Below are 24378 nucleotides of genomic sequence, written 5' to 3' on the forward strand. Positions count from 1 at the left end.
CGCTGCTCTCCCCCGTACTCCTTAATAAATGCACTTCGGGCGACGTCGCTCTGATGTTTCACGCGCGAGGGTGAGCGGGGACGAGCCATCTGCTCTGGGGGTGGGGGGGACTTGAGGCGTGAGAGCACTTATGGTCCTATTTTTGCTCAACTTTGGATTTTGCGAATGTCTGCGCATAAGACGCCCGCCGGCCCTCTCCTTTTTTCCTCGTGGGCCCTCCTGATGTAAATGTTTTAAATTTGTGTTGCATGTAAATGCTGCAATTTGATATTATTATAATTTTCTCTGCTCTTACTTACGTGCGACGCGTTTCAGTGCGTGCATACAATATTAAGGTGGAGTTGGAGGGAGGGGTGGTGGCGTGGTTTGGGGTCCAGGAATTCTTCCAGGACAGTATGATATGTTCATATTATTAGAACCATCCACCTTAAGGTTAAAACTTCTTCCCGTTGGACCCACGTGAAACCCTACAAAGGCATCAAACTTTAAACGGAGGACTCCGGCTTTCTTCATTTGCTCACTTCGTCCAAAGGTTGTCGAAAAAGTTTTGGTAGGGTTGTGGGACAACAAAAACCAACTATTTACTGGGAAAATATATCTTTAATTTTCCAGCTAATCTTCCATAGAAATCGCGATGGCCGCATTATGGATCTATAGACTCGATATATTGGTAAAATTTGAAATTGTGGAACAGAGTGGCACGGAAAATTTATGTTTGTTACAGTTATAGCTGCCAAAGGGAGTTTGAGACGTCAAGTCGCTATGCGAGGAAAGTTGATACATCGGGTACTATTGCAGACTTAACTAATAGATGCCAGAACTAGCCGCCTCAAGGACTCCTTCTTCCCACGGACAATACGGGATAGCAACTGCAGGGTTATAGATAGCAAAAATTCCACTTACCACCCTCAGCGTCTAAAAAATAATTAGTTCTACTTAAATGCATGCTCTTCCACTAGCCTTGTGTGTTTTGTTATAATAACCCATTCTTTCCGAATGATCTCATTCGTGTTCTGTTCATCTGTTTTAAAGTCTCCCTTTCAATCCCTCGTCCCCCTCCGCGGGGGAAATTCCTGTTACCTGCAACGTTGGGTCGCATTTCCTGCCTTTTAGTGTCTCCTCGGGGGGTAGAGTGTTTTGTGGTACGGGACTCCTTCGGGTAGGAGCATTGGTATTGGAGTTTCACATTCTTGCTTGTTGTGTCCTTGCTTCCGTGTTGTAGGATGGCTTTCGTGCTGCATCACGGGGTGCAGTTTTTTGTTGTTTTGCGGTATATGTGTTTGCATGAGTGTTGGATGAAGGGATTTTTGCATGAGTGTGTGCGCTGCTGTGGGTGTAATTTTCCATTTTGTTTTTTTGCATGTGGTATTGTCCCTTTTTACGGTTGGTGACCTAACACCCCCCGCCACACGCCCTTGCGGCGGCTTGCGGGGTATTATGTAGATGTAGTGGAATTGCCAACATCTTGATGGACTTCATAGAGTAAAATAAGTGCATGGATTCAGGAGTGCAAAATTTTGCACATACCCGATTGTTTGAAGAGGTGAATCGTGTGCTGGTGAACTTGGGTCTATCCGTAATGAGAAGACAAATGCAGAAGGTACTTGCGCCGTCCGATAAAAAAAACGCCAAGAGCTGAAGTCATGAATCGAGTTAACTTCGCCGGTGGATAGCGCCGCCTCTGGAGGATTAGGCTCAAAACTGAAAAAAAAAGTTTATCCGACAGGAGTTCCGCCGGTGCAAAATATCTAGTGTGCAATTCTCACCCTTTCCGCTTTTATGCGTGTAATGTCTTAATGTTCCCTTGATGGGCATATATTCTTCATGATGTCGATGTAATCAAAACGTGGAATTGCGAACACTTTCAAGGTCTTCTCTTCGTGTGAGTGAAACGGGATTGCTTCGGGAGGAGTAGGGAGAGGTTTGGTATTAGAATACTCCTATGCGAATGCTACGAGGAAGTGCAAATTACCGCATTTTGACGTCTGATCCCTCATACATAAGGTGTGTAATTTTCCCAACCGCCCCCAAAAGATAACTATACATTTTTATCAGGAGTCGTTTTCTCTGTGATCGTATTTGCGAACAACTTTCCCCAGGCATTATTCACTGGCAATCCTTCTGTGCAGGTAGGAGCATCCGCGTTTGATATGTTTGGTGGTCTTGTCTTTTTGCGAGGTTCGACAAATGCCACAGCCGTAATAGCGAAAGGAGACTTATTTCGGTTTCGCCTTATCTTAGATTTATACGAGAAAATTAATCCTGTTTTGGTTGAGCATGGCTGTGTGGCAAATTCTGGTTCTTCTCATCCCGGGGAAGAAATTCCACGGTCTGCAGAAGATAAAAAAAAAGAAAAATGAGGAGAAGAGAAGAAGTGGAAATGACGAGGCGGTATTCATCCTTAAACGCTTCATGCCTCCGAGCGAGCGAGAAATTGCTTGTGTTCTTTGCACACCGTTCTCATGTTAAGTTATACACGGTTTGGAGGGCAGTGTTTGCAACGTGAGTGCGCACCGCTTAGGGTGTCCGAGGGTGGATTTCGATGTGGCGATTGATGAACTGCGACGGTTCGGCGTTCTTAAAGTTTTGAAAATTTTCTGATACAAAGGTTTGCCTGTGAACATCAATGTAATATTGTTCGGTAGGGGAATGCTTGATATAGTAACAATTTTTACCGTGTAAAACACACCACTTGGAGCACCACTCAATTATTGAAACTCATAGGATGTAGGTTCTAAAATAATAGAACATCTTCTTTGCCATATAGCAGCGGATACTTGGGACGTCCTTCACTTGAGCAGGAACCGGTGGAGCACGCAGGTTGCAAGCTACGGATTGCCTAGTGCAAATAAAAGCAAGGCGCTGTGCTGTAATTTACATGAATTGCTTTAATTAATTTGCGATGCGTACTAGGCTAGAGAAAAGTTAAAAGTGATAGTGAGGTATGTACGTCGATCAAAATCGAAAAATAAGCTTTTGACATTCGAGATATCGTTCGGTTTTTCGCAAATTCCCTTGCGATCCTTTCCGACCCCCACCCCCCGCCGATAAGCCCAGCGAGCCCCTTGAACGTTTTTTGGTCAAGTCGTCTTTTTTAAGTTCCATTCCACGCGAGCGAGCGTAAGAGCATTTATTTTGCGTTGATTAACTTCGCAGAGAGTCGAGCGCTTTGGTTCGTTAGTTCTTTATTTATTTATTTTAACGTGTGCGTCTATTTATATTTTTTTCCGACTCGCCTTTAAAGAGCTTTTAAGGTGGAGGAGGGAGTTGGGGGGTGAGGGAATGTACATACGAGTGTATCAGGTTTTGTCTTGACGCTTCTGTTCTCTCCTCCCCCCCCCCTCGGCCCCCCTCACGCCCCCGAGGCTGGGGGAGGCAATGCCGATCGGAGGAGGCGGGGCGGGGGAGGAGCCGGGGCGGGTGGTGCTTTCGGGCCGAAGGGCGGTATTTTTCCAATCTCAGCGCGCTTGCTTCATCCATTCCTTTGGCTTTGTCGTCTTCCTCCCCTTTCGCCCCCCCCCCCGCCACGCACCACCTCGTCTGCTCCGGGTAAGCTCCTCCACCTCTCCCACCCACCCCCATCCTCCCTCTTCTTCTTCTTCTTTCTCGCCTGCCTCCCCTATTCTTTTTCTCCTTTCCGCAACAGTTGCCAAACGCATTCCTCTGCCTCCTTCCATCCCTTGTTACCGTCATCTCTTCTCCGAAGTCTTTACCCTCTACACCACTCCGCCCGCCGCCATCTCTTCGCCCCAGAGAGACGCTCTCTCTCTCTTTCATTCTTTCTTTCCTTTCGCCCTCTCCTCTCATTTAATCCGTTTCTTAGCGTCTGCTCTTGGTTCCCCTGCTCGCCGCTCCGCCATTACTTCCCTCTTGAGCAGCACACTCGATATTCGTGTTTTATTCCGCAATCTCCTTAGCGTTTTTGCAATCCCTTCCACACCAACTTCCCCTTCCCCCTTTCCTCTTCCACTTGGCCAGCGTCACTCATTCGCCCTTGCCTCGTTGTTGAATGTCCCTCTTCGCTCTCGGATGGTCGGTTCGCGGACGGGGAATAAGGATAAATATTCACGACCCCTTTCCTCGGGGATCTATTTCCATATTTCGGGCGCGGGTGGCGGTGCACGGCGGGAGGGAGGGAGGAAGGGTGGCGTGGGAAGAGAAGCGGACGAAGAGAAGCGCTTTTATTCGTCTTAAGAGTCACGGCCCGACTCTGTGTGACTCCGGGTGAATTCCAATGCTATTCGACTCCAGAAACGACGTGTTTTGACGCCAAATACCTACACACAATGATTTCCCCGATTGTCCTGGTTTGTTTTCCCGAATTCGCGTACCTATGGGTAATTTGCTTGTTGCTTGAAATCCTCTCTTTTCCTGGACTAATTGCATCCCAAGTTTTGAAACTTGACTCCGCCGTCACGTTCGTTCCCACACCCTTGGCCATGAGACGCTTATATGGACTTATTGAAATTTTGAATGGCGAAATTATTTTGTGTAAGCATTACTCTGTGAGATGGCTTATAAACCCGCTGGATTGAAGGCAATTATAAAACCTTCTCTAAATAACGGTTGAGAAATAATAGCTTCTCGTACCCTGCGCAATGAAAATGTCGTCATCTACTTATGCTGAAGAGAGAGCATGTTGATTCCTTTAGAAGTGAAGATTAGTAAACTCGAGGGCGTCTATGGTACGTTTATTTAAGGTGGCTTTGGTGGAATGGCTCTGTTTTTAAGTCTCCCTTTCAATCCCTCGTCCCTCTCCGCGAGGGGAAATTCCTGCTACCTGCAACGTTGGGTCGCATTCCCTGCCTTTTACAGACTCTTTGAGGGTACAGTGTTTCGTGGTGCATTTTCATGTGGTAGTGATGTTTCAATTTCTTGCTCGTTGTGTCCTGGCTTCCGTGTTGTAGGATGGCTTTCGTGCTGCATCACGGGGTGCAGTTTTTTAGTTGTTTTGCGGTATATGTGTTTGCATGAGTATTGGATGAAGGGATTTTTGCATGAGTGTGTGCGCTGCTGTTGGTGTAATTTTCCGTGTTGTTTTTTTGCATGTGGTATTTTTCCTTTTTACGGTTGGTGACCTAACACCCCCCGCCACACGCCCTTGCGGCGGCTTGCGGGGTATTATGTAGATGTAGATGAATCATGATTTAACCACGTTTTTATTCCTTATATAGGCCGATTTCCACTTATTTTGCTGATGATATCAAGTAAGTCGAGCGAAAAGTATTGATCTTGGAAGCCCTGTAGGACTACGTTACGAATTTATTTATTTTGAACTTAATTTTTTTAATGTTTCATTTTGACAATATTGTCTTCATATTTGACTAATGATTCCCTCTTTAAATGTTACTTCAACTACCATATTTAAAAAAATGGGTGTTTTGTCCATTAATTGTTATGAAGCTTTATTTACTCTGCATTTGAACGCGAATATTTTCTTTTTGAGCGAATGGTTTGTGCATTGATAGATGTGCTTATTCGATCTCTTGAACATGCCCACCCGCCGTTGTCGTGGTTATTGGTATTTCGTCTTCGTCTTGCGCCTAGTAAAGAGGTAATCTTAGTGCTTCAAAATAAAAGAATTCGTGACCTTTTTTTTCTTTCGTCGCCGATTGTCGGTGCAAAAGTGTGCTCATATTTCGTCTCCGCATGTGGGGCCGAATTGCGAGACCAGCCGGAAAGCCCTCTGGCGAGAGGTCGGTCGGTGGTGGAATACCCAAGTGAGTGAGTGGTGTGCGTGCCTTCAATCGTTTCCAGATCCTGCCGCCGACGACCATTCTAGACCGAATTCAGCGTCGAAAATTTCAATCCAGGCGGAATCCTCCTCCCCTTTCCATTATATTTTCGAGTGTCCTTATACAAAAACAGGTACTCCCCGCAATTTTTCTTCTTTCTTGCCTCGTTTACCTGTCCTACGTCTTCCTCGGACTACCTCTCTGGCCCTCCGCAACATCCATCTTCTCCCCCCCGCTCCTTCTTCCTTCCCCACGTCGCATAACACCCATCTGTTCGAGTTCGCCTCCCTTCTCTCTCTCTCTCTCTCTCTCCCACGCCTTTTATTCGAACCCATCTCCCTCCATCCCTCTCTCGTTGCCTTCGCCATTCGGAACGTTTTAATCCCCTCGGAGTTGTTTTGAAGACGGCGGACAGGTTTACCAACCGTAAGAGAATCTTGTACACTTAAAGCTCCCCTTCGTTTCACCCATCTCAAAGAGTGTCAACGCTTTTGCCGTCCCCGGCCTTTTGTCAGGACTTGCGCTATCTACGGCCTGGTTAAATGCTCTCCACGTCCCTTTTATTCCCGCGTGAGGAGTTCTTCCTGCGTCTCCTTTCCTGGCGTAAGGCCTTGGGATGTTGGGTCGCTTTTTCCCTCCCGTCGGATAAAGGCCTTCTAGAAGCAGATCCCCCCAAGCCTCGGATCTCCCGGTGTCCATTTCAGACTGCGCGTACGGAATGAATACGCTTAGACTGTTCGATTCAGAATTAGAAATCAGTTAACTGTGTGATTTCCAAATAAGGGGCTTCGGATACATTTCAGTGGAGTGAGGTGTTCCCGAGAGTTCAAACCGATCCTTTTGAAAAGAGCAGAAATATGTTGTGTGCACTACGAAGATGCGAACGCGTCTTTAATAAATCAATCATAGGAGAAAACATTTTCAAAATGCGTTGACAGTTCAAATGGCTAATAACATTAATGCTCTTTTTTTTAGATTTGCGTGTGTACTCTTTTTCGCTATTTCTCAGAAATTGTCCATTCATGCGATTGGCGTGCATTTTTATTCTATTTGTCGGCGAAAGATTTGGTCCTCTTGAGGCATCGGCAGCCGATGCCGACTGCTGCGAATCCTAACCGATGGCCTATAACTGGTGTACTCCAAGAATTAATTTGATTCAAATTTACGAAGTTTTATTCATTTTCATTCGACCAAAATTTAGAATGTTTCTTGATTTGAAGTCGCTGCAACTGTCTTCAATAATGTATACCGTAAGCGTGAAGCTGTTATCTGCAATAGAGCCCCCAGACTTGTTCTTGTAATATTTTATTTCATTTGGTGAGAGAATATGCTATCTTCTGGAAATAACTGAGTGTTCCGCTTAAGACAACATGAATGAATAGTTATTGGAATTTTAATATATATTAAGGTTTTACTAAAGGTAATGCGATGGGAGTGAAAGTGGGCGGGGAATTCGTAAAATCAGTTAGATTTGCTGATGCCAAGCTTTAGTTTGTCAGTCAGCCAAGGGGTTGCAAGCATTGCTGAGTGAATTGGAAATTCAGTACGACAGGCATGGGATGAGAATCAATATTCATAAAACAAAGGTTATGCGATTTTCTAGAAAGAAAAAGGCTTAGCTAAACATAAAATAAGGAGGGCAAAAACTGGAGCAGGTAGAACAGTTTACTTACCTCGGTAGTGTTTTGGACCAACGCGGTCAAAGTAATAGGGACGTAAGGAGAAGAATTGCGCTAGGCAAAGAGGCTGTCACAAGGAGGAAGGAGTTGATGACAGGGACATTGAGTGAGGATATTAAGAAAAGAATCGTCAAAACTCTGACATAGAGCGTAGCTATTGACGGTGCGGAAACGTGGTCATTGAAGGAGGAGGATAGACGTAGACTGGAGGCTTTTGAAATGTGGGTGTGGAGAAGAAAACAAATGAGGAAGTACTTGGTTTGGTGGGAGAAGTCCTGTGGATGCAGGAAAAGTGGATGAAGGGGGTATTGACCGGCAGTGGGATGTTGAAGTATGAAATAGAGGGGAGAATGTTAGACAAACGAGGAAAGAGCAGGAACATAATAGGGATGTTGGATGGGACGAAGTGAGGAAGGAAGTACACAGAGATGAAGAGGGACCTGATGTAGAGTAGTATGCTGGATTTTGTGTTTTGTTAGGAGTCACATAATGTTTATTTGGTATTTGTGTCCATCCAAAAACCTACCTTAACCGCTAGATAACTTAAAAAGATACGTAACATTTTCTTTATCTCGTCCTAATACTGTACACTCTCCTCATATCATAAACATAATCGTCTACATCTATGGAAATACCCCGCGATCCACCGAAAGGGTGTGTGGCAGGAGATGCACGCACCAGATGGGATGGTTAAGGAAGGATATTAATTGGTTAGTATAATTCTTGTAGTCAAGCACTGCTGCTCTTTTATTCTCTTATACGCAATGGCCGTTTTGCTCAGCTTTAATATTGGACCGCATTATTCATTTAATCCAGAAAATAAAGTAATAATTGATCCGATCGACGCACTGATTGAAAATTGCTTGGATGGCATCTTTCTTCGTCTCCCGTTAAAGTCTTCCACTGGGAAGAGCCGGCGGGTGACATTTTTCAAGTGAGCAAATGCAGGGGCTCTTGCTTAATGCGCTTCGATGGATACGTCAACTCAACCCAATTTTGAAGTTGGGTTACCTAACACTTTCAGTAATAGCGATTGTTGTATTACTACTGCGACGTTACTTCAATAGTGATGATGGCTTTTATGATAGGAACTAAAATGGAGTCACAGCTTGGTAACCTAATAAATCCTTTGTTTTATTATATGTTTTTACACATTGGAGTACCATTATTAATTTTTCAGCAATTTCGGATGAGCGACATTGTATTTTCTCTAATAATCCATTGATTTCGCAATATCAAATGACGGCTCTCTTTGTTTATTTCATCATCAATATGTTCGATTCTGTCATAGTTTATGCCTTGTTAGTTACGTTACGTTGGGTCGCACTCCCTGCCTTTTACAGTCTCCTCGGGGGGTAGAGTGTTTTGTGGTGCATGTTCATGTGGTAGTGATGTTTCACATTCTTGCTTGTTGTGTCCTGGCTTGCGTGTTGTTGGATGGTATTCGTGCTGCATCCTAGGGTGCAGTTTTTTGTTGGTTTGCGCTATATGTGTTTGCATGAGTGTTGGATGAAGGGGTTTTTTCATGAGTTTGTGCGCTGTTGTGGGTGTAATTTTCCATGTTGTTTTTTTGCATGTGGCATTGTTCCTTTTTACGGTTGGTGACCTAACACCCCCCACCACACGCCCTTGCGGCGGCTTGCGGGGTATTATATAGATGTTGATGTTAGCGAAATGTATAAATTAAAAAAATGTTTTAGTTACTGTTGGAATTTTTAATAATAAATGCACGAGTGAAAATTTTCCCTTCTGTTCAAACAATGAAAAAATATGTATTGTGTTGGTAATAGTTCATCTACATCTACTTAATACCCCGAATGCCGCCGCAAGGGCGTGTGGCGGGGGGTGTTAGGACAGCACCCTTAATTTAGAAAAGAAAAAAACCGCCTGCAAGAACCACAAAATCATATATACACAAAAATAACATGGCATACATTCATGCAAGAACACTTACACCCCATTCACATGCAAACACTCAAAATACCAACTAACATACACAGGCACCTGAAGGTATACCTAACAGCTTTGCAGTGTTTAACTTTGCTCCGACTTTTAAATTCAATGTTTTCAATATTTCTAAAGTGACTTCGGTTTCTTACTATTATGTTTTCTGATTGTTCAGGGAAAGAATGAGTATTTGTACCTATCTGTACTGGAATCTATCTCCCTTATTTTATCTTTGTGGTCAGATCTACCTAAGTAACGTTGGGTCTCATTCCCTGCCTTTTACAGACTCTTTGGGGGGTAGAGTGTTTTGTGGTGCATTTTCATGTGGTAGTGATGTTTCAATTTCTTGCTTGTTGTGTCCTGGCTTCCGTGTTGTAGGATGGGTTTCGTGCTGCATCATGGGTCGCAGTTTTTTTTAGTTATTTTGCGGTATATGTGTTTGCATGAGTATTGGATGAAGGGATTTTTGCATGATTGTGTGCGCTGCTGTGGGTCTAATTTTCCGTGTTGTTTTTTTGCATGTGGTATTTTTCCTTTTTACGGTTGGTGACCTAACACCCCCCGCCACACGCCCTTGCGGCGGCTTGCGGGGTATTATGTCGATGTAGATGAAGTAGTGTGGGGCCATTAGAATTCCCTCAGTGCCATAGTTAACTTGTTTGTTCTGAACCTTTCTAAAAGTCTAAGCCTCGCTTGTTCTCTCCGCGCTTCAAGTGGTTCACGGCCTAAATCCCCAAAGAGACCTGTCACACTTGTGTTCTTATCATTACAATTTTTAACGAATCTAGCGGATATTCTCTGGACTTTATCTTATTCTTTTTGCGAAGTTTGATCCCAAGGATCCCAAATACTTGCGGCATATTCCAAATGAGGTCTAACTAGAGCAAAATAACACCTCTCTTTAACTTTTTCATTACATTTCCCCACCACCCGTTTTATGAAGCCAAGTTTCTTTAAAGCTGATCCGCATATTGTCCTGATATGTGCTCCCCATGAAAGGTGTGGTGTTAGAAAAACCCCCAAATATTTAACTTGATTTGCCGTAGTCAATACTGAACCCTCTATTTTGTAGTTTATATCCTGTTCCTCGCTTCCTTTATTGCAAAATTTCAAAACTACGCATTTATCTATAATAAGTGTTAATCCCCATTTATTGCACCATTCTGAGATATTGTCTAACTCACTAGAGAGTAGCTTGCGATCTAGTAGGCTCCTTATTTCCCTGTATACCACCTTATCGTCAGCAAAAAAACCTAAGATTGCTACCAACGTGTGTTCTTAAGTCATTAATGTATATTAAGAACAAAAAAGCCCTATTACACTTCCCTGGGGGACGCCCGAAGTTACATCTCTATCTGTTGAGCACAACCCATCCATGACTACTATTTGTTTGCGGTTTGACAAGAAGTCTCTAATCCAATTAATTATTTTCTCATTGATCCCATAGTATTTAAGTTTATGTAACAGTTTATTGTGTGGGACTTTGTCGAAGGCTTTTTTGAAATCGAGGAATACTGCATCGACTTGTGTGTTGTTTTCTCCCGATAGTATATCGTGAATGAAGAGACCAAGTTGTGTTTCGCAAGATCTGCGTTTCCTAAATCCGTGCTGGTTGTGGATTAGTATTTTACTATTATCAAGAAATGTCATAATGTTAGTGACAATAATGTGTTCCAATATTTTACAAGAGATCGATGTTAAAGAAATGGGCCGGTAATTGGTTGGTTTATCCCTATCGCCGCCTTTAAAGATGGGAGTTATATGGGCTAGCTTCCAGTCGCGAGGCACTGAGCCTTCTTCTATCGATTTTAGAAAAACAATATGTAAAAATGGGGCAATGTCGTCAGCTAATTCCTTTAATATTCTAGCAGGTATTTCTTCCGGATCAGGTGCCTTGTGTGCTTTGATACTACGGAGCAAATGTACTATTCTCTTCTTGGTCAGTGTAAGATCGCTCATGTGTTCCCCGGGTGGGTGTGGAGGATCGTTTGGTGCGTTAGTGTTTTTATTGTAGACGCTCTGGAAAAAATGGTTTAAAATATTTGCCTTTTTCACGCTATCTGTAATGATTTCTCCATTTTCCGTCTTCAAAGAGTGAACAGTTGGACGTTTACCCTGTATTTCCCTAGCGTAGGACCAGAATGACTTTGGATTTTCCTCAAGATATTCGCTTAGCATTTTAGATTTAAAAGAGTGTAGAGCTTTCGTCTTACTACGACATTCTTTTAGTTGCATTTTGCATCTATTCATGTAAACTATATCGTCACTTTTTAAACTCTTTTTGAAATTTGACTGTAGCTTTCTTTGCCTTCTTAATGCCGATCTGACTTCCCCGTTGTGCCATCTAGGTTCCTTACTGTCGCATTTGAGTTTGGAATGGATTTACGTCTTCATTCCTTCGCGTAAAATATTTAAGAAATAATTCCAAGTGTTCTATTTATTGGTTGTCAGTGTTTTTGTCTTGTATTCTGGTAATTTTATTTTTTAATATTTTCGTAGTCCGTTAAAATTTCTTTGTTGTATAGGTATATTTTACGCTTTTCGTTGTTTATTTTGACGAACTTAGTTTTTAACTCTACAAGAATAGCCTTATGGTCACTGATTCCGTCTATTATTTCAATGTTAGTAATGATTTCGGGCGTAGAAGTCGCAAAGATATCTAGTATGCTTTGGCCCCGTGTTGGTGATTTAACAATTTGTTCTAAGGCGTGTTTTGTGAATATATGAAGGAGTTCTTGGCATGAATATCGGTTTTTGGCAGATTTTCCTACGCAGTACGTGTCCCAGTCAATTGACGGTAGATTTGTATCACCAGCGATTATAATAATACATAGTTGTTTATTTAATTTAATTGTGTCACACATTAGTTGGAGCAGGTTTTTTTCTAACTTTTATCAGGCAAAGTAGTGGATTTATTTAGGGTCATTTACGGACTTGAACGGTATTTGACTTTCGCCATTACAAATTTTTCAAGTGATCATAAAATGTGTAAGAATTGTTTATTAAAAAAATATCTCATGGCGTTAGTTTTCGATGGATAACAATCGGTGTAGAATTTTGAATAAGATCTTAGGAGGTGGTCCCGAAAGTGGAGCTTTCATTTGTTGATTTGACGTGTCCTGGCCCATAATTGTACCACTATATTGCCTGCAAATCATTCCGGGAAATATAATTTTAGTCTTTTTCGCCCGTCTTTGTCCATTTTTATACACGATGAGGCGTTGATTGCTTACTCTAGTGGTAAATATGAAGGGTACGCCTAACATGATTTACTGGCCCACACTTGGTGAAGATACTTTGAGAAAATATTTCATTAATCCTTAAAAATCTTCAATGTCAAGATTAAATTTCACACACGTCGTCCCTGCAGGAGCAACCAACCACAACGCCATTGGCCATCTGAAGCCTTATGGTATTGATGTTCGCTTAGAAAATTGTGGATATGTTTTTTTAATGTATAAATATCATGTGTGTGTGTCTTGAATTAGTATGCATGGGAAGAATTCTCATTAATGTTTGAAGAAAAACGTAAGAAACGTCTGTAAAATTTTCGTTCGTTGAAAAAGAATTGTTCATTCTTCCTTACCACTCGCTTTATTAAATGCGAGATACTCACGTTTGGGCCTGATTAGTTTATTAGCCATTTGCTGGTGATCACTTCCGATAACTTATTGCCTAAACATTTCGGAAATATTGATTCACTCGCTATAGCATCTTGTATAAAAACCCATCTGACATTTTTTTTTCTTTCCAGTGGTTCTCCTGGACACTACGACTGAAAGTTCCTTGGATTGGACTAGATATCCGTATGGACCTCAGGCGAACACCCCAGGGGTAAGTGCTCCTGTTATATTAGAATATCTGTGTGAATGGATATAATTTGGTGCGGTTTCATATTCATCCTCGGTGTGCCTTGGTTTTCGGAGTCGGCCCAGGGCCCGAATGAATGTTAACGGCGCCCGTGTGCGCGCGCATTTGTCCATTCGAATCGCGTGCGCCATCTCTGAGCGGTTATTTCAACTCGCTGGTCGGTTCCGATTAAGCTCTCTCGTTTGCATGTATGCGTTATATACGGAGACCAATCCATGAAAGCTTAACTTTCCACTTCAATGTTGCTGTTATTTTCCTTTCGCGTGTATCGTGTCTCCTTGTCATGGTTTTATTCACTGACGTGTTCAATGTTAAATCGCTGAGAACATAAGGCCAAAAGACAAGGGCAGTTAAGTTCAGCGATGATGCCCATCGCAAGGAAGAGGAGAGAGAGGCTCCCGACGTCACCCTCGTGACGGTGCTTTCCTCGTCTCATGGATATGACGATGATCGTGGGCAAAACTCTGCACCCGGATGAAATACAATTCAGGCTTATCTTCCTATTTTCTCTGAGAGGAGCAGCATCCTAATGTGTGTATGTGGTTTCTAAACATTCCCACCTTTTACTTCATTATCTTCAGAGCATAGGGTGAATGATGGAGATTACTTCTCCCTCTACCGCTTCCCGTGAGGCGTTCTCAAAGCCAGTTTCTTCGTCAAGTTCCGCTTTTCCCCATTCAGTGCGACCTCCGATTTCTCGCGAGGGGATCCCCTTCGGAGGCCTCTGCGATCTTTGTGTGTTCGCCGGGCAGAGGGAACGCCGTCACCCCCCGGAGTGAGTCTGCCCCGGGGATGAGTCCCTCCTCCACCTCGCCCTCAGCTTATCGCGTCCTCTCTCGGTGCCCGAGGACCCAGCACCGATCTCGGTTTGGGCCCTGGCCCTCGTGCACGTGAAGGGTGGTTGGCCACCCCTCCCTAATTAGCGCCTCGGCTCCCCCTCGCCGGGGACCTCGCGGACGGGGTTGATGCGGTGGGAACGGGGGAGGGGGGTTTGGTCTTCGTTGACCCTTCACCTTTCGCCTCGCTTCCCTTTCTGCCTTCATTCATTTTCCGCCTTCATCCATTCCGTCTTTATCGTGAAGCGTACGAGTCTGCAATGTTAGAATTTCTGCCATTTACCACTTTTAGTTTCTCCGCAAATTACGCTTCGCACCAGCGGACGGTTTTGCTCGTTGACGTCGCCAAAGAGTCTTACGTTAGATCACGAACTTCAGGATTTCCGTAATTCACGCAAACCTTGTAACTCCTACTGGAACACCGTTATCCATGTTGCTATTTATCCGAAAATATTTCATTTGCATTTTTTTCACTTATTCCGCTTACATCCCGAATAATAAAAGTGGTTACTGAAGCGGAGACAGTCTAGAGCTCAGATTTATGTAAATGTCACTTAAGAATGGAACCTATTTGTCCAAGAAAATATTTTTTTCGGGTATTATTCCAATATATTTATATACCTAAGTGTGTCGTGAAATCCCCCCCCCCCAATTTAAACCCAACATTGCTTATCTTAATGTAGCAGAGACGAAAACTCTCTTCCACCGCATCACACCTGAATCTGTAATTTATATTGGTACTTATTCAGTCGGGGGAAATGTTTTCCGCTCGCACATTTCCCTGTGCCCAGTTCTCATTTCCGTTCGACGGTTAAAGGGAGTGTTAATCCATCGCCTCCGTGGTCACTGGTTGCAATGCCCTCTCGCTCTTGCCCCTTCCTCGATCTCCAAGGTGACCGCATTTCGACCGATCCTCGCCTCTTGCTCGCGCGGGGCATCATTATTCACGTCCATTTCCACGACGGTCCTTCCTCTTCCCCATCGACTGCCCCCCCCCCCCTTTCCCCCTCCCCCCTCCTCCTTCCACACAATTCACTCCAATCATGTTTTCAATGGGGTGTCAAGGGTGTGCCCGCCAATCCAGGAGTGTATAATTTAAGAAGGGTGAAATGGCTCTATGTTTATTGCCAATTGGAGTTAATTAGTGCGATACCCATGCGGCGAGCGTTCTGGTCATCGGATTGATTTATTCAGCCCCCGGAATGTTCGGTAAGGAGCTTGGATTCGCCCTTCGCGTGTTCCCTTCCACGCCCCTCCCCCCTTCGCGTATCCTTTTTTTATGTTTCCAGACGCGTCTTTCCCCCCCCCTCCCGTCCATATCTTGGAGTCGTTTGTCTTCCAAAGGTATACCTTGTTAAGATACGATCGATAAGGCCTTTTTTTTCGCGCACCGCTTTTAATAAGTGGCTAAAATATCTTACGTCTTCGAAAAATGCTTTATATTCGGGAGGATGCCATTTCGGAGGGGGAGGGGGGGTTTGGAAGTGCCTTGTATTCTGAGACTATGTTAGGACATACCATAGTATTTCAGAATGACGACTCATTCTGAACGTTTAAATGAGGAAAAAATCCCCAATATGTTAATAATGGCTGTTTAAGATGTTCAGAAGTTGTGATGCCCTAGAAATATGCTTGAAAAATTAAATAATTTTTCCTTAAGATTTTTCAAAACTTTTAATCGTTTTTTATTTTTTAATCAACTCCCGAGAAATTTGTTTTCCGTCTGCGTTGTTTCGCGGTGACAAGTGCGATTGTTTAGTTTGCCGCATTGCACACTATTGAGCCGTTGAGTGTTTTTTTATTATGCATTTTCATTGTTGCCAGAAAACGGGGCCCTCTCTCATTTCAGCTTTTTATGTATAATTGAGAGTTAATATCATATTCTAGTAATGTATAAAACGGAATGGTATTATGCTTCGCGCTTAAGCCTTTTGTATTAGTTATGTCAACTCTGTTGAATTCTCGCTAATTTTGAAAATGTAATTGATTTTTCCATTTATTTACACCGTTTAGAAAATTCTAATTGTTAAGAGTGAAAATATCTTCTAACAGTTTTCCGAGATAACTTAAGCACGAAGTGTGGGATGATTGCGACACTAACGCATTCACCAACGGTCATGTTGGTACGCTGTTTAGTAACTTGGAAGCCACTGATTAAAGTCACCCAATGTAAAGTATCCATCTGCTGCCACTGTTTCTTCATCAATGCACATTGAATGTCTTAGGAAACACATTTTCCAAATTTCATCGAAATATATGCGCGTTCAAAAATCGACGTAGTCACATAAACCGGTGATGTGGTTAATAATCTCGGGTCTTGCTTGTGTAAACATTATATTAACCCTGGAACACTGATGTGTTTTGAATTCAGGGCATGGGTATTTTACATATTTTCTATTGCAAATGTAATAGTTGACGTAGTAAACTGATAATGCTTTAGGATCGACTCACTTTTGATGTCATCCGAGTCTATGATAGGCCCTAAAATATTCTATGTAGATCTCAGTATATTACTCTGTTGCTATTTTATCCTTCAGAATGTAACTGTGAGTTGACCCGAGCTTATTATAGTTTGAATACCGTCATGTGTTCGGGTAACCGAGACTTTTCGTGAAGTTTCGGATTTTTGTGCATCAAAGAGTCGGCTTCCCTAAGCGAACATTTATTCATGACCATTTCTTTGCCCATATCTCCCTCAATTCCCGCAAGGAATCCATTCCAGGATAATAACTTTTTAATATCTGTATGACGGAGTCCCCCCCCCCCCCACGACGGAAATCACATTCTGATGGGAGTATTTGGAAAACGCCGGAAGCCACTGACTGGTTGGAGTCCACCAATCAGGAGAGCCAATCACCCGCACGGGGCATTCCTCGTCCTCCTCGCCTTGGGCCGATATTTTCCTCATTCATGTATTCGATTGTGGCTTCGGAAATGACTTCGGACAAACGAACGGCGAAATAATAAAAGAAAACATTTTAGTTTTGAATCGTAGTTCGCCCGCGGAGACGCCATGGTTGGGTTCGAGAGAGAAGGAAAATCGATGGCAGCTTTCAATGTTTTTCAATTGTTCATTCAGCAAACGGAAATGAGAAGTTTTAAGTCATTTATAGATTACCTTTCTCATTTCGGATTCGAGGAAATAGGTTTATGATAGTCGATAGGAGGACATATCATGCTTCCTAATCCGTGTATCTTTTGATGTCTTACATATATAATGTTAATAAGGATTATTTAGTTTGAGAACCATTGTGACCAGTAATTGAATGAGAAATTGCATATTTTTTGAGAGAGACTACCTGCTTATCACAATGAAAACGTTAATAATTCCACCTACTACCAGAAAATCTTCGAATAATATCATTTAAATGAGATTTACTAATTTAATTGGGTAACATTCAACTTTAGTTCATTATGCACACGAACCTCGTGATATTAACATTTTGTAAATTAATTTCTATGCCATAAAAATGTTTGTTCACCAAGAAGGAATCGTTGTCATGGTATGGTCTTCTCATTAGATGGCTTTTACGTCGTCGCGCTTAACAAATGGCTATCTTTATATCAATAACTCGTAGGGCTTAATATGCACTGAGAATTTTTGATTTGTTCCTTAACTTTAAAACAGGGATTTTATCCATTATTCAAAATTTTAATTTAATCAGGGCTTTATTTATCTGCGCTTCATTATCAGACTGTTTCGCGGAAAATGGCAGCCATATCCGTTTTCTTAAGATGTGCCGTTATTTCCGTTTTGTGATCCTTCGTGCTGTTTTAATCTTACACGAGCGTGCACTTATCGTGATTGTTTACAATATAATTTGGTATATTTCGATCGTTGGGAGTGCAGAACACCGTTCTCATCCCGAGTGGGCGTTTGCCGCGGGGACTTGACCTCAAGCCATGTCTTCATTGCTGCATTTTTTTATCCTTGCCCTTTGTTTCCCGGCGTGTGCGTGCCGGCCCTTCTGCCGATTCCGCTCCATTCATTTGCACGTTTTCCCTTCGGAGAGACGCGAGTCACCGGCAAGCCCTCGCGGCATGCGCGTCCGTGTGTGATTGTGAGTGCATGTTTGTCTCGTCTTTTCCGTTATTTATCGTCTCCGCCCTTCCACTGCGGTTTGTCGCTATGGATAAACACTTGTCGGAATGAAATAAACAAATCGGCTTGCTCCGTCGGCGTGAATATTAACCCCGTCTTACCCTCACCGCTGTTCCCTCTCTTAATATTTTCCGTCCTCGCCACATTTTACGTGTTATCTTAATGATTTGCCAAGATCGTATCGCGTAAGTATTACAAAATTAGTCCATACCAGCTGCCCGGGGTATCAACACCATACTTTATGATCCTCTCGAATATATTATTTATTCTCGGATGGGTTTTTTTTCCCCTAGCATCTACGTCCTTCCTCCAATATATCAGCGCCCTCTCCCCCCTTCTTCCCCCCTTCTTCTCCCCCGCCTCCCGATTTCTTCCCGAGGTGGTTGTTGCCGGGGAATGGGGAAGAGAAAAAATATGTGAACGGGAGTGATGTTGTAAAAAAAAAAACCGAAATTGAACTTAAGCGGATGGGATTAACTGTTACAAAAACCTCTCATGCGCTGTTTTTTTGGTCGTTGCTTTATTTATTAGGCAGCGCATAAGTAAGGAAAGGCTCCGTTTGTCCAATGAGAGGTGGTTGGTTATCGTGATTCCGTAATTCGATAGCCCGGGAGAATGGGGCTTTCCATCCTTCCACCACCCTCCCTTCCCTTCAAATATTTGACTTTCAGTTCCTCCTGTCGCTCCGCTCCCACCCACTCCGCCTTTGAATAAACATGAAGCGGTCGCCCGTCCCTCATAAATGGGACTCTATAGAGTGCCGTCCCTTTAAAAGAAATGTACGCGCAGTCTTAGTATTTTATTCGTCGCCTTTTTTCGGATCCTTGTCGCCTATCTGAAACCTAAGTTGGCATCATGGTGATACGTGCGGGTGATGACCAGGCGAAATTCCGCGCTTCTTCCTTGTACATGATTTCACGCGAGATAAAAATATTTGAAAATGTCATGCTTGTCATGAATTTACTTTTGTAGAGGGTGAGGTATTTCCTAGATCTGCAGATTTCTCTTTATAAGCCTGAGTAAATATTTCCACTGATTTCAGCTTTTAGATATAGCACTGATCCATTTCTGATCGGCTGAGAAAAAATTAGCCGTGTAACTGATGACCCTGTCACATGTGTTTATTATGATTGCTATCGGATGCCATGTCGAAGTGAACATTTTGTCGACCTTTTAATCTAACCAACCGTGATTTCAGTTTAAAGATACTTATCTTGTAGTATCTGTAGTCTTCTCCCGTACATTTTAACGACTGAATTACTCTCTGCCACGCCTCTTACAACTTAAAGTTAACGAACTTTGGTGTGTATGCATTTGAGACTCGGAATAGATTTGATTGGCATCGGTAACGTCCGGTTTCTCGGTAAATGGCGACGCAAATATTTCGTTTGGGTCGGGGTGTATGAAGTAAGGCTTGCTGTGTGCAAACGTAGGATATCCAACGAACAGCCAACAGCAGTGTCTTCAATAAGGGCCAATGTTCTACCTTCGGAAGGCTTTTTATACGAAAAATAATGCCCTATGACGTACTAAACCTTGACAGTTCAACTTAAAGGATTCGTCGGGGTCAGGTGTGACTGGAAAACCAGTGCGATGTCGAACGACCGATATTTTGTCGGACGGGATAGAATGTCAAATTTATTTTGTATTTGATGTGTTCCTTCTTTATATCATTAGCCAGTATCGACGATGAATGTAATCAGAACTATACTAGGAGAGGTAATTGAAAGGTGAGACATTAAACGCGTTAAAAGATAAGACATTTCACTAATTCCTGTATAATTTAATGCCGGTTTTAACATAGTCACGTCAATTTATCCGTCCAAAAGTAAGTCGGCTAATGGGTATATGTACAACATTCATCGATTCTAAATCGACATAATACCCCGCAAGTTGCCGCGAGGGTGTGTGGAGGGAGGGGTTGAATGCAATCCATACCCAATGACGAAGCTTTCAACTCTTCTTTCATGAGAGAAGATAGATTTCGCGATTGCGTTGATCCGTCTCACATCTCCCTCCCTTCAGACCCAAGCGCAGGGATATAGAATGTACATCATTTTGTCTTTCGATGCGCGCGAGTCTTAAACTGTTAAGTAGTATGGCCTCAAGTCGGGCAGGCGTTTGTTCAAAGGAAAAACACAATTCTCTGAAGTGGGGGGGTGGGGAGGAAATATCAAGAACGGCGGAAACTTGTGGGTCGAGCGCAAAAATACATTTCATTATCCCTCGCTTCCTGCACGTGCGAATTCCCCCGTTCAATCGCTCCTCGTTTTTTTTTTTAAGAGAGAGAAAGGAGACGTATTCGTAGACAAGGATGGACGGGACAATTGCGCGCGTGCCCCGTGGGACGGGGACGGAGTGAATGCGCAGAATGGTTTCGGGAGACCGAATCGTCCGGGATGTTTCGAGACCGGAAGCGGGTGTGTGGGAAGGGGATGATCACTTCTACCCCTTCTCTATTTCCCCGTCTCACTGCCCTTTTCTCCCCTCGTTCCCCGTCCTATCCCGAACCCCGACAATTTCCTCCAATTTTGTTTTTCTCCCCTCATGGGTTTTCCAACCCTTCCAATCGGGCCCCCGACTCCAGTCGACCACTTCCGGTTAATCATCGTAGCCGGGCGGTCATTGTGTGTGTGCCCCGCGTCAGTCTCCCTTTCCCGAATGTACTTATTTATATGTACACCTCCACACTCCTTATCCTCTTCCCCATCTTCCCCCCCCCTCTCTCCTCATTCTCATGCCTATTTCCTTTTTCCCCCTTTCTCTGCCCGCCATGTTTTTGAGGAGGCGTCGAGAGCCGACGATGGCGGGACGTAACTCAGTCGCTGCTCTCGGGTGCCGAGTGTCGGGGGGGGGGACTACCGCCCCTGGAGTGGATGGTGGGGATCGGTAGTCGGCTTCTTTTTTTCGCGGATGGGAAGTGGGGGGGGATGCTTCAGGTGGTGCTCGGGAGTATTTCCAACCTACTTCTGGAAGCGGGCGGAGCTCCGGGAGGGCGAGGAAAGATCAAACCCCTTCCTCACCACGGTTGCTGCGGTATCCCCCCTTCCTTCCTTTGCGGTTCCTTTGTTTTCCACCCCCCCCCCGAAATACGACTACTTCCTGATTCTCTATATGAAATATTTCCCAACAGGACTCTGCGGCATGTATCCAAGCTGCTAACTACTTACTAAACTTCTTGGATAAAAATTCTGTAGCCTCTAGTCCCGTAAGAATGGGTTGTATTCGCAGTGGCCTTTGTTATATCTCGCTGCTAAAAGAGTAGGGACGTGGGTGTTGAGTTCTGGTGCACTTGACGGTGCTGTTAATGAGCTGTTGAAGCTCCTGAAGAAGTAATTTCCGAATTATAAAATGTAATATTACGAAACGCTAAAATTCGAAGACGGGAATTGGTGAATTAAGGTAGGTAGGGAGGTATTTAGTTGGGCGAGTGCTTCGATTGGTTATTTCAGAAGACTAACTAACGCAAACCGTTCATCCTTGTGTCCCGCAGTTGGGGCCGGGGGGGGGGGACTCAGGTGTAAATGCCCCCTTTTGAGTGCTGAATAAGGTCATCGGATGCCCTTCTGGAGAATCATGGATATCTACATCGGAGCCATTCCCTTCAGAAATTTAAATTTAAAGAAAACCTTTCTTTAGGAATGGTAAATCTTCTTGCCAATTCGATAGCATGATTTACCCTTGGATGTGATCAAATTTTCTTATTTAGTTTCTGGAAGCCACGCTTCTTCCAAGTTTAAAAATAGGGTGAATTACATGTGGACGGGCGAGTCCTCCTAACATTTAGAGAGCTGTGGTGCAGTATATTTTCCGTTCCGTTTAGAGTTCACGTTCGCTCACACGGAGGTCCATTTTATTACGGTGATAGTTGCGTTCCAAATTGCAGGAATATCGTCCGAATCCCATGATGTGCCGAGGATGAACGTGTACGGATGACCACGTTTAGGAATATTCCATTTTTTTAACGCTCTCTCGTTATGAGCACTGATCACCTAATCGGAAGTCAGTGGGGCCCCCCAGAGGACGAGAGTTTTGTTCTTGATTTCAAAATGGTTTACGGATCCGATTCCATTGTTTGGCTGACAACGCTCCACCCCCCCCCCCACCGCACGCCTCCCCCCGTCGGAACACTCATCAACGCTGCGGTAGATTTGTTTTTGGCGGCTTTTTTGCCTCCGGGCGACCCATCTACGTCCCCACCCCCCCCTGCCTGCCCACCATTTTCGCATAACTCTTTCGAGGATCGATGGCGGCTCCTTTGTAAACCCAGAGGGACAGAAATAATTAGAAGGGAGAGGATAAAGGATTTTCGGCCGGGCCCTCTGGGAGGGGGGTGGGGGTCGGTGTTGTGCGTCGGTGTGTGTTGGGGGGGCGGGAGGGAAATGTATGTAGGCGTCCGGGATGGGCCCACCGCTCCCAGGCCCTTCTTCATTCGGAGGTTTATGGGCTGGATCCACCTCGAGGTTCATCTGTTTTTGCCGGGGCGATAGTACAAAATGGGACCATCCTAATAACCTCACGCAAGCTACCTGTTTAAGGGCGGGAGGGGGGGTGGGAGAGCTTTCCACCCCACCCCCTCCCCGTTTGCCACCCATGGCTTCGGGCCCCAAAAAACCAGCCGTTTCTTTTACGGTTGGGAATTGAACGCCGGCAAAGGGACGCGTGAGGGAGAGAGAGACAAGCTTCGGCATCGCAGGTGGATGAGGGACGTTCTTCATCCTCGGACTTGGTGCGCGCTCCTCCTTCGTGCTCGACACGTATGCATCGACGCGGAATGCCGTGATAACTTGGTGCTTTCGGGAATCGTGTGTCCCCGTTGAGGTGGTGGTATTCCTGTCATGTTGGTTTTCTAATTCTTGGCCGCGCGGGTTGCTTTTGATTCAGATTTTTGGCTGTCAGCCGTGGAGAAGAGGATTCATTTCGCCTTACCGCCGCACATTCCTTCAAATGCAGTGCGCGCTCCATTCGCAATGGTGATGCTTTTTCCGGTGATCTGTCTGTTTTCTGACGCTGGCACTTAGATGAGGTTAAACATGAATGTTGTGGGACGTCTCAAGTGATTACACTTAGAGAAACTACCCGTTACCTGCTACATAAACCATCATCATTCTAAATGCTGACGATGATACAAATACCTCTCTATCCTTGGCGTGACATACGAACCACCAAGTACACATCAGTCAGTAATCAGGAGGGCAATAAAAACGTCTTGCTTGTAATGGTTACGGTCATACCGCCCCTTTCAAGTTAACCTGAAGCCTATCGGCCGCGGCAAGGGAGAGGTGGCGGCCAAGGACGGACGCTCCACCCGGCCTCCCCGGCCGCTGTGCCTCCTACGGCCCCGGGAGAAAAATGAGTGGGTTGTTTAGAGACTCTGTGCTAATGTACTTGCCATCAATAATGTATAAGGGTTTGAGGCCGGGGCCGAAAAAGGGGGAGAGGGGGGGTGCGCTTATAACTACAAAAACACCCCGATCCAGACGGACTGGCAATATTGGGCGCGGGAGCTCAAACAGGCCGGGGGGGGGCATACATCGGAAAGGCAAATGGTGCTCGGGGGGGGTGGGTTGTCGGTGGAAGGCGATCGAGGGATGGAGGGCGGGGAGGAGTTCTTTTGTTGGCCGCAGAACGCTGCGGTCCTGGCCGAGGGAAAAAAATATTGGGTGTCAGTCGGCACTGGAATTCCTCGTTTGCTTTGGTTCGGGGGAGCGATGATGGGAGATGGGAAGGGGGTTGGTGCCTTGATGCCGTGGAATGGGGCCGGTGAGTTTCTGCGCTTGGAAAATCTAGCTTCCTCTATCGATGCTCATGATGAGTGCCATAAATGGACGACCGTTGAGGCTACGTCTTGTTAGTCTGACCGGGGGAGAGGGGCGATTTCCCCCTCTCCCACCCCCTCTCCCCTCCCGCTACTCACCACCTTCGAAGATTGATTATGTGGAAAGTGGGGGGATTGTCGAATGCGTTGTTTAATGTCGACGAATGAGGGGATGTATTCCCGAACTCGTCCGCTCAACAATCCACGTCCCCCCCCACCCCCCTGTCGCCCCCGCTCGCTCCATGGACGATGGCCGCCCGCCTTGTGCGACCCGGATGGCGCCCAACCCGGGTCCCATTTCTCTTTAGTGGTTTACGCATTTTAACGGCGAGGGAGGGAGGGCAGGATTTGACCTTTTTGCTGCTTCGAATGCTTTCTCTCTGGAATCGCG

The 24378-nt window shown here is 44.6% G+C and overlaps 1 protein-coding gene across 4 annotated transcripts in view; it reads left to right on the forward strand.

Moving 5' to 3' along the window:
- Eph (Eph receptor tyrosine kinase) overlaps positions 1-24378 on the forward strand; it is a 262905-nt gene that overhangs the window by 132808 nt on the left and 105719 nt on the right. For all 4 annotated transcript variants that reach the window (XM_071584357.1, XM_071584359.1, XM_071584358.1 and 1 more), the window contains exon 2: positions 13116-13195. In XM_071584357.1, coding sequence (XP_071440458.1) covers positions 13116-13195 — 80 coding nt within the window. The remainder of the gene's footprint in view (positions 1-13115; positions 13196-24378) is intronic.

The sequence above is a fragment of the Hetaerina americana genome, unplaced genomic scaffold (genome assembly GCF_022747635.1).
Source record: "Hetaerina americana unplaced genomic scaffold, ioHetAmer1.1.p SCAF_18, whole genome shotgun sequence".
Taxonomy (NCBI): domain Eukaryota; kingdom Metazoa; phylum Arthropoda; class Insecta; order Odonata; family Calopterygidae; genus Hetaerina; species Hetaerina americana.